At 41.7% G+C, this 16,173-nt stretch overlaps 1 protein-coding gene across 3 annotated transcripts in view; it reads right to left on the bottom strand.

Moving 5' to 3' along the window:
- LOC125458525 (glutamate receptor ionotropic, delta-2-like) overlaps positions 1 to 16,173 on the bottom strand; it is a 496,301-nt gene that overhangs the window by 161,876 nt on the left and 318,252 nt on the right. For all 3 annotated transcript variants that reach the window (XM_048543867.2, XM_048543868.2, XM_048543870.2), the window contains exon 6: positions 11,608 to 11,781. In XM_048543867.2, coding sequence (XP_048399824.1) covers positions 11,608 to 11,781 — 174 coding nt within the window. The remainder of the gene's footprint in view (positions 1 to 11,607; positions 11,782 to 16,173) is intronic.

Raw genomic sequence — 16,173 nt, 5'->3', positions numbered from 1 at the left:
CACATGGGATCCAGAGGGAACTAGACAAATGTATACAAACTGGGCTTGAAAGTAGGAGACAGAGCGTGATGATTGAAGGATTTGTTCAGACTTGAGGCCTGTGGCCAGCAGTGTGCTGCAAGGATCAGTGGTAGGTCCACTGCTTTTCATCATTTATCTCAATGATTTTCGAGGTGAATATAGGAAGTATGATTAGAAAGTTTGCAGATGACACACAAGTTGGTAGTGTAGTAGATAGTACAGAAGGTCATCTCAGAATACAATGGAACCTTGATCAGATGGAAATTTGGGCTGAGGAGTGGCAGGTTGAGTTTAATTTAGATAAATATGAGGTGTTATATTCTGTTAAGGCAAACCAACAAGGACATATACAGTTAATAGTAGGTCCCTGGGGAGTTTGGCTGAACAAAGAGACATAGCGGGTTGGGGGGGCGGTGGCAAGTGTAAATTTCCTTGAATGTGGAATCGCAGGTAGACAGGGTAGTGAGAAAAAAGGTGTCTAGCACTTTTGCTTTCATTGGGCCAGAACATTGAGTATAGGAGTTGGGATGTCACGTCATGGCTGCTCAGAACATTGGTAAGGCTACTTTTTGAATACTGCATACAATTCTTTTCTCAGAATAGGGGAGTCAAAAACTAGAGTGCATAGGTTTAAGGTAAGACGAGAAAGATTTAGAAATCTTCTGAGGGGCAACTTTTTCACATGAGGTGATGCGTATGTTGAACATGCTGCCAGAGGAAGTGGTGGAGGCGTGTACAATGTTAACACTTAAAAGGCAACTGGATGGGTGCAGGAATGGGAATGGTTTAGAGAGATATGGGCCAAATGCTGGCAAATGGGACGAGATCAGTTTAGGATATCTGGTTGACATGGACGAGTTGGAGTGAAGGGTCTGTTTCCGTGCTGTCTAACTCTATAACTATAAAAATATTGTATTCATTGAATGTATCTATCTAGTATTAATGCAGACTGTCTAATTATCTATCCTCTAACATTAACGTGAGCTAATTAAGTCAAATTTTTCACAGGTTTCTTACAGCAGTCTCATATCTTAGTTGGGAGATGATTTCCTCAATGGCTATGAATTTTAAATGTGTCCTCCTTAAAAGCTGGAGAAGTGCTTTTTTCATGATTTGCTATTTATTAAAGATTGTTTTTGATACGTTAGGTCTGAAAGAATAGCTTAGCAGCATTTCCACACTCCTAAATAAGACGAAAACATATTGGAACCTGCATTTTTCTCACTATAATTAGAAATGCACAGCAACATGGAATCAGGTCACTGTGGGCTGAATATATCACTGCCTGTCACAACATGGTAAGCAGGTCCATTTAATTGTAGGTGTTCAAGTGGTTTCCCAGTGAGTGTGAGTTTGAGGAATTTATAATGTGAAATAAAGAAATGGCTCATGAACTAAATTCAGATACCACTTCAGTCTTAACAAAGAGGACATGAATAACAAACCAGATGGAAATCTGTATCAGTTGTAAAATAGAGTCAGAGAAATTGATGGTATTGAAGGCTGATAAATCCCCTGGGCCTAATAATCCACATCCCAGAGTACTTATGGAAGTGGCTCTAGAAATAGTGGATGTATTTGTGGTCATCTTCTAGAGTTTTTTAGGCTCTGGAACATTTTCCACAGGTTGGAGGGTAGCTAATGTAACCCCACTATTTAAAAGGGAGGTAGAGAGAAAATAAAGATTGTAGACCAATGAGTCTGACACGGAAACTGGAAAGCTTTTAAGGTCTATTATCAAGGATTGTCTCGCAAAGCACTCAGAAAACTTGGTCGTGGAAGCGGAGTCATTAGTGACATTTAAGCGACTGCTGGACATGCACAATGACAGCAGTGAAATGAGGGGAATGTAGGTTAGGTTATTTTATTTTTGGATTAGGATTATTCCATGGCACAACATCGTGGGCTGAAGGGCCTGTACAGTGCTGTACTTTTCTATGTTCTATGTTCTAAAACAGAGTCAGATGCAGTCAGCATGGATTTACAAAAGAGCAATCTTGCTTGACAAATCTACTGGAATTCTTTGAGGGTTAACAATTTGGGTTAATCAGGGGAGGCTGTGGATGTGGATTTTCAGAAGGCTTTCAACAAAGTCCTATATTAACATGAAAATTAAAGTGCATGGGATTGGGGTAGTGTATTGCGATATAGAACATCGGTCAGCACACAGAAAACAAAGAGTTCAAGTAAGTCAGTCTTTTCTTTCTGAATGGCAAGGAGTGACTACGGGGGTAATTCAGGGATCCGTATTAGAGCCTCAGCTATTCACAATATATCCATTGATGTAGATGAGGGAATTAAATGTAATATCTCAAAATTTGCAGATGAAGCATGGAAGGGTGAGCTGAGAGGAGGATGCAAGAGGTATTGCGGTGTGATTTTGTCTGGCTGAGTAAGTGGGTAAATGCATGGCAGATGCAATACAATGGTGATCAATGTGCTCCTGAGGGAGTGCATCAAAGAATTACCAAATTAATTCCTGAAATGGCAGGACTGATGTATGGAGATAGATTGAGTCAGTTCGGATGTATTCATTGGAGTTTGGAAGAATGAGGGAGCATCTCATAGAAACCGATAAAGTTCTAACAGGACCAGAGAGGTTGGATGCTGGAAGGATATTCCTTATGGTGACATTATCAGAGCCAAGGATCATAGTTTAATGATAAGGGGTAATCATTTTAGGGCTGAGATGAGGAGAAATTTTATCACCCAGAGAGTAGTGATCCTGTGGAATTCGCTACCACGGAAAGTGGTTGACTCCAAAACATTACATGTTTTCAAGAAGGAGGTAGACATTGTTGCATATATTTGTTATTTGCATATATTATGAATAGCTGAGGCCCTAGTACTGTGAATCTTCAAATCTGAGGTTGGCTGAGAGTCATCACAGTGGGATTCTGGCAGACACTGCTACTGTCATCATGACTGTACAGAAGGTCAGAGCAAACCTGGTGTCAAGGTCTGGTTAAACCTGAAACACTACAGTGTTGTTTCTCACCCTCCCCTCTCCTCTGCCAAAAAAAAGGGGCACTGTGAGGAAGCCAACTGGCAAGGCAAAGGTGCATAAGGGAGCAGCCATTAAGAGTGTGGGCCTGGTAAGAACTTTTTAATGCTACTTTCTTTCTGTCTAGACTGAAGGCAGTGGGGATGGCAGTTAGGGTGGTGGCATGCTCCCCTTGCAGGATGTGGGAGATCAGGGAGACTTCCAGTGTCCCTGGTGGTTACACCTGTTAGAAGTGCACCCAGCTACAGCTCCTGACAGACTGTGTTAGGGAACTGGAGATGGAGCTGGATACACTCAGGATCATCTGGGGTGCAGAAAACATCATTGATAAGAGCTATAGTGAAGTGGTCAATCCTAAAATGCAGGTGGCTGGGTGACCACTAGAAGCGGTAAGTGGCAGGAAAGCAGATATAGCAGTGTTCCCCAGTGGCCATTCCCCTCAGTAACAGGTATACCACTTTGGATACTATTGTGGGTTAACCTTTCAGGAGCTAGCAGCAGCAGTCAGGTCAGTGGCACTGTGACTGGCTTTGTGGCTCAGTGGGAAAGGGTGCAGTCAGGCAGAGCAATACTGATAGGAGACTCAATTGTGAGGGGGACAGATGGCAGTTTCTGTTACCACTGTAGGGACACCAGGATGGTATGGTGGTCTCCTGGGTGCCAGGGTCAAGGATGTCTCTGAGTGGTTGTACAATATTCTGAAATTGGGAGGGTGAACAGCAAGAGGTCATTGTGCACATCAGGCAAATGACATAGGTAGGCAAAGGGATGGGGTCCTGTTAAATGAGTATGGGGAGTTAGCTAAGAAGTTAAAAAGCAGGTCCTCAAGGGTAGTGATCTCTGGACTACTCCCAGTGCCATGTGCCAGTGTTTAGCCATCGAGAGCAAGTTTACTATTCAGCATAGCCAGTACACAGTAACGGGTGGGAAAACATTTCTGGTTTAAAGACCATTTATTTCAACACCTGTGGCCTGGCTCTGGGGGATGGAGTATTACAGACATAACAGAAACATGGCTGAGAGAAGGGCAGGATTGGCAGCTTAATGTTCCAGGATACAGAAGCTACAGTTATGATAGAAGGACAAGTAAGCGAGGAGGGGACGTTGCACTTTTGACAAAGGAGGATATAACAACAGTGCTTAGAGAGGATATTCTTAACAGGTCATCAAATGAGGCTATATGGTTAGAACTTAGGAACAAGAAGGGGATGGTCACTCTGTTGCAACTGTATTACAGACCGTCGAATAGCCAGCAAGTAGGAGAGGAGCAGTTGTGTCTAGAGATTGCAGTTGCCTGTCAGAATAATAGAGTAGCATTGGTTGCAGACTTTAATTTCCCCTGTTTTGACTGGGCCACTCAGAGAGTAAAAAGCCTAGACAAGGTGGTATTTGTCAAATGTGTCCAAGAAAACTTCCTAAATTAATATGTAGAGGGCCCTACGTGGGAGGGTGCAACACTGGAAATGCTCTTAGGAAACAGGGTCTGACAAGTGACTGAAGATGCAGTCAGAGAGCACTTTGGGTCCAGTAAGCATAATTCTCTTAGTTTTACCTAAGTTATGGAAAAAGCATAGGACAGGTCCACAGGTTAAGATGCTGAACTGGAGCAGGGGCAATTTTGCAGCCAAAAGGCAGGATCTAAGCAAAGGTCGATTGGGTGAGTCGGTTTGAAAATGTTACGTGGAACAATCTCTCTTCCGTAGTTACTCTCATCCTAAACCCCACCTCTTCCTTCATTACATTGATGGCTGTATCGGCGCTGCCTCGTGCTCCCACAAGGAGCTCTAACAGTTCCTCAACTTCACCAACACCTTCCACCCCAACCTTAAGTTCACCTGAACCATCTCTAATACCTCTTTCTCCTTCCTGGACCTCTCTGTTTTCATCTCTGGTAACCACCTGCAAACCGATATCTGTTTCAAGCCTACCAACTCATACAGCTACCTAGAATACACCTCCTCTCACCCATCTTCCTGAAAAAATGCCATCCCTTATTCCAAATTCCTTCGCCTCCGCCGCATGTGCTCCCAGGACGAGACATTCCACTCTCGCACATCTCAATGTCCTCGTTTTTCAAGGGCTGCAGCTTTCCCCCCCACAGTGGTCCAGAACGCCCTTGATCATGTCTCCCACATTTCCCGCAACTCATTCCTCACACCCCGTCCCCGCAATAACAACCAAAACAGAATGCCCCTCGTCCTCACGTACCACTCCACCAACGTCCGGATCCAATATAGCATCTTCCGACACTTCCGCCATCTGCAATCAGTCCCCACCATCAAAGACATTTTTCCTTCCCCACCCTTACCTGCTTTCCGGAGGGACCACTCTCCATGTGACTCCCTATCCAGTTCCACACTCCCCTCCAGCCCAACCTCACCTGGCACTTTTCCCTGCAACTGCAGGAAGTGCTACATCTGCCCCTACATCTCCCCCCTCAACCCCATTCCAGGCCCCAAGATGACCTGCCACATTAAGCAGATGTTCACCTGCGCATCTGCTAATGTGGTATACTGCATCTGCTGTTCCAGATGTCGCTTCCTCTATATCGGGAAACCAAGCGGAGGCTTGGGGACCACTTTGTAAATACCTACACTCAGTTCACAACAAACAACTGCACCTCCCAGTAGCAAACTATTTCAAATCCCCCTGCCATTCCTTAGACAACATGCCCATCCTGGGTCACCTGTAGTGCCACAATGATGCCACCCGAAGGTTGCAGGAACAGCGCCTCATATTTTGCTCGGGAACCCTCCAGCCCAATGGTCTTGATGTGGAATTCACAAACATCCAAATCTCCCCTCCCCTGACCACATCCCAAAATCAGCCCAGATTGTCTCTGTTTCCCTACCCTGTCCTTTCTCCCACCTATCCCCTCCTCCCACTTCAAGCCTCACACCCCCATCCCCTATCTAGTAGCTTCATCCCGTCCCCTTGAGGTGTCCATCCTCCCTGGACTAACCTATTTCCTTCCTAAGTCCCCACTTACACTCACCTTTACTGGCTCCACCCCCCCGCCTCCTTGACCTGTCTGTCTCCTCTCCACCTATCTTCTCCTCTATCCATCTTCTATCCACCTCTCCCTCTTCCTATTTATTTTGGAATCCCTTTCCCCATTTCTGAAAAAGGGTCTAGGCCCGAAACATCAGCCTTCCCGTTCCTCTGATGCTGCTTGGCCTGCTGCATTCATCCAGCTTTATACCTTGTTAATTAGAAAATGGAAGGGTTTTAAAGTGTGATATCAAGAGTCCAGGGACAGTACATCACATTATGGTGAAGGGAAAAGCTGGCAGGTTTAGGGATCCCTAGCTGACAAGGGATATTGAGGCTCTGGTCAGGAAAAAGAGTAAGGCATACACTGGTTTCGAGCCAGTGGGCTCAAGTGAATGTCTAGGTGACTGTAAAAAGTGCAGTAGCACATATAAGAGGAAGGTCAGAGGACCATAAAGAAGGCATGAGATAGATCTGGCACGTAAGGTTAAAGGTAATCCCAAGAGGTTCTGTAGCTACCTTAAGAATAAGAGGGTGGCTTGGGAGAGAATAGGCCCCCTTGAAGATTAGCATGGCTGTCTATGCGTGGAGCCACAGGAGATGGGGGAGATTTTTATTAAATATTTCTCCTCAGTGTTTACTTAGGAAAGAATCGTGGATGCACAGGAAATAAGGGAAACAAGTGGGGATGTTTTGGACTGTATACATATTCCCAGAGAGGAGGTATTTGTAGCCTTAAAGCGCATTAAGGTGGATAAATGTCCTGGGCCTGATCAAGTCCATTCTCGGACATTGTGGGAGGCCAGGGAAGAAATTGCAGAGGGGCTTGCAGAGATCTTTGTTTCATCTTTAACCACTGGTGAAGTTCTGGAAGACTGGAAAGTGGCTAATGTTGTTCCACTGTTTCAGAAAGGTGGTAAAGACAAGCCAGAGAACTAGGCCAGTGAGCCTGACATCAGTGGTAGGCAAGTTATTGCAGAGGATACTGAGGGACAGGATCAATCAACATTTGGATAGTCAAGGTCTGATTAGGGATAGTTAGCATGGATATGTGTGCAGGAAATCATGTCTGACAAATCTTTTACAGTTCTTCCATGAGGTAACCAAAAGGATTGATGAGGGTAGAAAAGTGCATATTGTCTTTACGATTTTAGTAAGGCCTTTGGCAAGGTTCTGCATCACAGGTTAATCGTGAAGTTCAGGTCGCATAGGATCTAGGGAGAGCTAGCTAATTGGATTCAAAATTGATTCAATAGTAGGAGGCAGAGGGTGATGATTGCAGGTTGCTTCTCAGACTGGAGGCCTGTGACTAGTGGTGTGCCAAAGGGGGCGGTGCTGGGACTGCTGTTATTTGTGATTTTACATAAATAACCCGGATGTGAATGTACAAGGTACAATTAGTAAGTTTGTGGATGACACAAAATTAGGAGGTATCATTTATCATGAGGAAGGCTATCAAAAATTACAGATGGATCTTGATCAGATGGGGAAGTGGGTTGAGTATTAGTGATTGCAATTCAATATCCATAAGTGTGAGGTGTTACACTTTGGAAAGTCAAACCAAAGTAGGAGTTATACAATAAATGGTAAGCAGAACAGAGGGACCTTAGAGTACAAGTATATAGTTCGCTGAAAGTGGCATAACAGGTGGACAGGGTGGTGAAGAAGGCATTTAGCATGCTGGCCTTCATCGATTGAAGCATTGTGTATAGGAGATAGGATATTATATTACAAATGCATAAATGTATGGTGAGGCTGCACTTTAAGTATTGTGTGCAAATTTGGTCATCCTATTATAGGAAGGACTTGGTTTGCTAAGACATAGGAAAGTGTGCAAAGAGGATTAACAGGGATGTTGCCAGGACTAGTAGTCCTGAGTTATAGGCAGAAGGTGGCAACGTCAGGACTTAATTCCTTGGAATGTAGGAGAGTGTGCAGTAACTATTGATGTGTATAAAATCGGGGAGCGGGGGGGGGGGGGGGGGGGGGCGGCATAGATAGGATGAATGCATGCAGTCTTTTTCCCAGGGACGGGGAATTGAAAACTAGAGGGTATAGGTTTAAAGTGAGAGAGGAAAGATTTGAGAAGGGCCTGAAGGGATAATTCTTCACACAGATGTGTACATGGAATGGGCTGCCAGAAAAAGTGGTTGAGTCAGGTATAATAGTTACATTTTTTAAAAAATGGATAGGTCATGCATGGGAAGCGTTTACAGGGATATGGACCAAATGAGGGCAATTGGAACTAGTTGAGTAGACACCATGATCAGTATGGACAAGTTTGGGCTGAAGGGCCTGTTTCCATGGCAAATTACTCTATATCCCTTGTGCATGGAATGGATCAAGGGAAATGGAGGTAGGAAGGGGTTAGAGCATTGAGCTCAATGATCAACTATCTTATGCTGAATGATGTAGGAGGCTCAAGGGTCGAATAGCCCAATTATAGCAGAGAGAAGATAGCAACACATCTTATCAGAATTCAAAAGATCATTAACCTTCAACATTGCATTTTACCTGGGACACAGCATTGACCTGTGACACTATCTCAGTCTAGGCTGGCTGCACCTTCAGGCTCTGTCCATGAAGTGGAATACCAGCTTCCTCTTCTGGGACATATCCTTCGTGATGATATTCGAACACCACAGAGTGATTGGGAATTCCTCACTTGCTGTGTATGAAGTGATGTGCAACTGAGCTTTCAATATGGCACCAGGATATAAAGGTCAGAAAGTCCCATCAGCAGTAAGCAATTCTGCCTTTCCTGGTCCACAATATCAGAAGTAATATGCCATGGGGCCTTGGTGCATTATTCATGAGGTAAAAAGTCAAAGATTGCATGAGAAAAGTTGCTCTGAGCCTTGGTGGAGAAGGCACAATGAATCTCATTCAGAGAAACACTGTAACTCAAAACGTGAAAATTCAGCCTGAAGATATCAAGTGTACATGCCTGAGATGCATCAAAATATACCACAGTGCCATTAGGATGTGTGCATGACATATAGCTTCCTGATCTATACAAATGTCTGGGAGAACAGATTGTAAATTCTACCCTGAAGAGCTTCACTTACACCCATTTAAAGGTAAATTGTACAAATGTGTCACATATTTATCAAAATATTTTTGCAGGCACCCTGAGGCTTTAATAACATGTGCACACATATATCTATGCATGTGCAAACATTTATATGAACATATGAATTAGGAGTAGGGCATTCAGCTACCTGAGCCTGACCTACTATTCAATAAAATAATGGGCGATCTACTTTTGTTACAAATTCCATATTTCGATCAACTCCCAATAATCTTTGATTCACTTAATGAGGTAACTAGCAGGAGATTGTATGAGAAAAGTCATTTTGAGCCTGAGAGCAACAGGCACCATGAAGCTTATTCGCAGAAACATTACTGACAAAATATATATCTACCTCCACCTCAAGAATATTCAATGACATTGCCCCCTTCATCTTCTGAGACAGAGAGTTCCAAAGTCATATAACTCTCTGACAATAGTATTTTTCCTTATCTTTGCCCAAAGTAGGTGATGCCTAATTTTTATACTGTGTTCCCTAGTTCTGGATTCAACCACAAAGGGAATAATAATTTCCACATCCACTTTATTAAAACCTATCAGGATCTTCTAAACATCAATTAAGTCACACCTTCCTCTTCTAATCTCCTGTGAAAACAAGCCCGGTCTTTTGAAATAATAAAGTGTGGAGCTGGATGAACACAGCAGGCCAAGTAGCATCTTAGGAGCACAGATGCTGCTTGGCCTGCTGTGTTCATCCAGCTCCACACTTTGTTATCTCGGATTCTCCAGCATCTGCAGTTCCCATTATCTGCGGTCTTTTGAACCTTTCTTCAAAAGGCAGCCTGTTCAATTTAGTTACTTTCCTCGAACTCACCTTCAATGTGTTGGCATCTTATTTTAGGAGACTGAAACTGCACAGTCTTTCTGATATTGACTCACTAATGCCCTGTATAATCGTAGCATGACTCCCTTCCCTGTCTTTCATTGTTTCTAAAATAAAGGAAAGCATTCCATTATTCTTTTAATTAATTGCTGCACTTGAATTCTAAGTTTTTCTGACTGTTTCAGTGGAACACTTTGATCCTTTTGTACCTTTAAGTTTTGCAGTATTTTTCATGTAAATAACATATCCTTTTTCTTCCTATATCCTTATATTATATTATATTAAATGATTATCTGTCAGTCTTTTGCCCACTCAACTCGTCTATATTGATCGGCAACCTCTTTACGTCTTCTTCGTATAATACCTCCCTGACTACGTTTGCCACATCTGCAAATTTATTTACTATATCTTTGCGATCACTTGCTAATTTATTGACATGAATTGTGAAAAGTTGAGACCTAGCACAGATCCCTGCAAGAATCCACTCATAATATTCTATCTACCAGAAGAAAAGACCCATTTATACATAATCTCTGTTTTCAGCCAGCCAGCCAATGTTCTATCCATTTTGATGTGTGGCATCCTCACCCTGTCCTCCTACTTTGTACAATCACCTTCATTGTGGCATCTTGTCAAATATCTTGTAGAAATTTAAGTTCAGTATGTCCACGTTCCTCCCCTCCCCCATCAACAGCACATGTTACTTTTTCAAAGGACTCCAATAATTTGATTGTATATGATTTTCCCTTCTTAAGACTGTACTGAGTCATCTCAATTACCTTGAGTTTTTCTCAGTGAGTAGTCATAACCTTAAACAATCAATTCTAATACATTCTGCACCCCAGGCATCAATCTATTTACTGGCCTCTTATTTACTGTATTTTGCCTTCATCCTACCTTCTTCCCTCACTTCTTGAATACAAAGGTTATATTTGCTACTTCCAGTCGATGTAACCTTTCCAGAACATAGCTGAATTTGAAAAATTAATGCCATCTCATCAACTGTTCATTTGTCACCTCATTTAAGTCCCAGGATGAAGTCCATCAGTTCTTGACACCTGTTAGTCGGCTACTTCATAAATTTGTTTAAACTTACTTCCCTAGTTGATTTTGAGCTACAGCCTGAATTTAGTTTGTATTCTTTGTCATGAAGTCAGAGCAAAATATGTGATAACAAGATGTAGAGCTGGAAGAACGCAACACGTCAAGCAGCATCAGAGGAGCAGGAAAGCTGATGTTTCAGGTCTAGGCCCTTCCCATTCTCTTCACAGAAATTGTAAATGGTTGGAGAATTACAAATAAAAGAACTGATTCAGCTATTTTTGCACAACTAACGCTCCTTAACTAACCCTAAGTAGAATATAATTTCCCCTTGTTGATTAATAATAATATGAATATAAATGCTAAACTGTTACATACATTTTCAAAAGTCAATTATGTATTGGATAAATACGGCTCCTTAAAAAAGCAACATCTCAAAATTGTGTCAGTGCATATTCAATGAACATTGAGGACAGCTTTAAAATTGCTTACAGTATTACAATATTATTCTTTAGCATTAGTGATGACTATTCTACTTTGATCTATATATATTTCATCTAAATATTGTAGAAATTATGTTATTTGTATTCAATAAACAATATTATAAAGAAAAACAATTATTGTCACATTTCCTACCTCCATGTGTTGTGTGAAGGGATCTCTAGGGTTACACATCACAGAAGAAAATCGATGACTGCTTCTCAAACAGTACTGACTTTTGCTTTCTGACATTGGGAAACTTTGCCGAATGACAGTCAACCTGCCAGTCAATCTCTTTGCCAGCTCCCGAATATCTGCATCATTTATTTCCTTAATTCAACAAAATAAAACAGATTGGTTAATTTAAAAGATGGTCTTCTGTGTTCACTCACTTTAAATGAATCAGGGTGAGAAAACAAAATTAATGAAGAAATTAATCTGTATCAATATTAATCACAAACACTAAATCATTTTTGATATTCATTAATGGAGCACATACAAAAATAATTTCCTTTTGTAAAATCATATGGCACAATTAGATCCGCTAAGCAAAGTTTCTCATCTGATATTTCCAACTGTCGATTAATCCTGATCTTTAACTTTATACAATTGTTGCATAAACTGGTAATTTTGACAATACATTTATACTACAAGGGCAGGGTATGTGGAATATATTTTTGCAACTACAATAAGCCGGTAGGGTAAATAAAGGGATGAAATCCAACCTCACTTTGAAAATAGGGAGTATCATATCATTTTATTTGAAACTGAATGCTTTATCTGGGTTATTAAAGTACTTTAAGATATTGAAATATTTGAACAACTTCACCAAAGGGGTAGACTAAATGAATTAATATTCATCGTAATACATTTACAAACTTTTAGGAGGCAACATTATACAAGTTCACACCCCACCCATGACCTTAAATTGCGTATCATGTCATGCATTCCACTCCAGAAGTTTACATACCAATCCCTTTGCCAATCAATTTCACCTGTAGTGGGGCAGACATTGGAAGGCTTGTGTGGCATGGGCGAAATGAGGCCCCTTAACACTCTCCTTTGCATGCCTCTGGGATTTTGTCCAAGGTCAGGGAGGGCCACATCTAATTTCCAACCAAGCACGTTTCACCATAGAGGCTGATGGCTTGTTAAGCGCAAGCAGGGTGAGTCCTTTATTAGCATCCTATATCCATTGATGCTCCCTCCCAGGGACTTGAAAGTCTGCAATGCATGTCTCCCCTCACATTGTCAACCTAGTCCCAGCAAGATCCCAGATTTGCCTTAATTTGGGCTCAAGTTCTGATGTCTCCTTTAAGATTGGCTGTAGTCCCAGCAGTAAGCCCTCCTGAAGGTTTTGATAGGACCAGACATCCGCTGGCTACTTGACTGGCGTTTCTCAGTGGAGGGACTTCCTTCCCAGGGGAGTGGGAAAGAGCTACCTCATGCCAATGAATGGCTGATGTTAATTTAATGGCTGCTGTACAAACTGGCCAAGCAGGGACAGGATCACATATGACATTTACATTGGCATCTTCCATATAATTCATCTGATAGGCTAAACAGAGTCTATTTAAAGAGAATATTGTGTGTTTTAAAATCTCTAAAATATTCTTAAAACTAATAACATTATTTTATCAACCCACTGTGTAAAATTCAGTAAAATTGATTGACACAGTATAGGAATTCCAATGAAACAATGGGTTATAAAATTCCATACCAATTTTAGTATTTCTTTAGCTTAATCTTGGGCATCTTTTCATTCTACAATCAGTCACCCACAATGTTCCATAAAATTTCTAATACCTTTTGTAATCCACCTATTGAGCACCTTACCAACACTTTTTATTTACTCAGGGAATGTGGGCTTTATTAACTTGGTCAACACCTATTGTTTATCCTAACTGTCCTTGAGAAGGTGGTTGTGAGCTGCTTTCTTGAACTACTGATTTCTTTTCAGTGTCGGTATAGCATAATTTTGTTAGGAAGATATCCCAAGAGTTTGACTTAATGATACTGAAGGAGCAATGATATATTTTCAAGTCAGGGTGGTGAGTGGTTTGGAAGGGAACTTGCAGATGGTAGGGTTCCTATGTACTTCCTTCTGGTTAGTAGCAGTCGTGAGTTTGGATGAATCTCTCCAGTGCACCTTGTAGATGGTGCATGCAGGTATTCAGGCAAGAGGACAGTATTCTGTCACACATCTGAATTGTGCCTTGCAGATAATGGACAGGTTCTGGGGAGTCAGGAGGTGAATTACCCACTGCACAATTAATAGCCTCTGCCCTGCTCTAGAGCCACAGTACTTTTATGGCTACTCCCTTGTAGTTGCTGCTCAGTGGTTATCCCTGGATGTTGATATTAGGCTCTGAGGAAGGGTCACCAGAGCTGAAACATTAATTTTGATTTATTTTCACACATACTGACAGACCAGCTAAGCTTTCCCAGCAATTTCTCATTTTATTGCTGTTGATAGTAGGGGTTTCAGTGATTGTAATGTCATTGAAAGTCAAAGGGCATTGGTTAGATTCTTTTGTTGAAAATACTTATTGGCTGTCATTTATGTGTCACAAATATAACTTGCCGTTAGTTAGCCCAGGGCTGGGTAATGTCCAAGTCTTGCTTCATTTGAACAAGATGCTGCATGGCTTGCTGTGTTCATCCAGCTCCACACTTTGTTATCACCCTAATTTCCCCTGCCTGCTTGTTCAAACGTGAAGGTTATATTCAATTTTTATGCTCCAGGGCAATTTCAGGCAGTCACATGAGCTTTCTGTAACATTAACCAGGATAGGCTGCAGGTATGCATTTATCAGGTTACTGGTGTATATTAGAGCAAGATAAGGAATTCATTTGCTTTGGTGGCATCATCCCGAGCAGAAGTGAGACAGGCCCTTTCAATTTTATAGAGCTATGGATATTCCAAAGGCTAATAATTCAATAGATGGCATTCATGTTGTTTTGACAACATCTATAGACAACTGTTTTAACTTTAGTCAACTGAAAGCATTCCTAGCAATGAAATGATTTTGTACATTAAAGTTAATATGCCAAAAATGATCATAATGAACTCATCCTTCTAAATGAGGCTCTTTTTGACCCTTTCCATGAAGAAAATTAAGTCAACATATTGCTTGTAAGTAAAAAGGCCTAATCACATTGATATGACATAGCATATAACAGATACAATAACTAAGTAAAGCAACCAAAACAGCACTGGGAAAACGGCACACAAATGTCATGTTACAATTAGAGACGTCAGTTAAAGTGTTATTCTAAAGAATCAGACTTCACAGCCAGATGGGGCTCCCTAGTTTTTGTACACCAGATTTATTCTAATTTATTCTGATCTACAAAGCTTCTGCAGACAAAAATGCCTAAGATGACAGCTGCAGATGCTTTAGGATTGAGGAATAAAGAGAACATCAAGATAATGTTTGCTCAGAGGCATCTTCAGAGCATATCGGACATGGGTCCAGAGCACAAATACTTAGACAATAGACAATAGGCAATAGGTGCTGGAGTAGGCCATTTGGCCCTTCGAGCCAGCACCACCATTCATTATGATAATGGCTGATCATCCACAATCAGTATCCTGTTCCTGCCTTATCCCCATAACCCTTGATTCCACTATCTTTAAGAGCTCTATCCATCTCTTTCTTGAAAGTATCCAGAGAGTTGGCCTCCACTGCCTTTGGGGCAGAGCATTCCATATATCCACCACTCTCTAGGTGAAGAAGTTTTTCCTCAACTCTGTTCTAAATGGCCTACCCCTTATTTTAAACTGTGTCCTCTGGTTCTGGACTCACCCATCAGCGGAAACATGCTTCCTGCCCAATCCCTTAATAATCTTATACGTCTCAATCAGATCCCCTCTCATCCTTCTAAACTCAAGTGTATACAAGCCCAGTCGCTCCAATCTTTCAACATATGATAGTCCCGCCATTCTGGGAATTGACCTCGTGAACCTACGCTGCACTCCCTCAATAGCCAGAATGTCCTTCCTCAAATTTGGAGACCAAAACTGCACACAATACTCCAGGTACGGTCTCACCAGGGCCCTGTACAGCTGCAGAAGGACTTTTTTGCACCTATACTCAATTCCTCTTGTTATGAAGGCCAGCATGTTATTAGCTTTCTTCACTGCCTGCTGTACCTGCATGCTTGCTTTCATTGACTGATGTACAAGAACACCAAGATCTTGTTGTACTTCCCCTTTACCTAACTTGACTCCATTTAGATAGTAATCTGCCTTCCTGTTCTTGCCACCAAAGTGGATAACCTCACATTTATCCACATTAAACTGCATCTGCCATGCATCCATCCACTCACCTGGCCTGTCCAAGTCACCCTGTATTTTCATAACATCCTCCTCACATTTCACACTGCCACCCAGCTTTGTGTCATCAGCAAATTTGCTTATATTACTTTTAATGCCTTCGTCTATATCATTAATGTATATTGTAAACAGCTGCAGTCCCAGCATCAAACCTTGTGGTACCCCACTGGTCACCGCCTGCCATTCCGAAAGGGACCCGTTTATCACTTAACGAAATCTTCCTTTCTCTAGGGTAACCCTATCAATACTCACCATATTTAACCACTGCTACATTCAATTGAAGAACCAATCCTTCCATATAGTAAATATCGCACATTTGATCCTGTGAATTTGACAACACATTAGACCTCTTCATTCTGAAATGCCAGCAAAGGTGCAATTAT

Source organism: Stegostoma tigrinum, chromosome 13 (assembly GCF_030684315.1).
Source record: "Stegostoma tigrinum isolate sSteTig4 chromosome 13, sSteTig4.hap1, whole genome shotgun sequence".
Lineage (NCBI taxonomy): Eukaryota > Metazoa > Chordata > Chondrichthyes > Orectolobiformes > Stegostomatidae > Stegostoma > Stegostoma tigrinum.
This window is presented reverse-complemented; position numbering and strand designations above follow the sequence as displayed.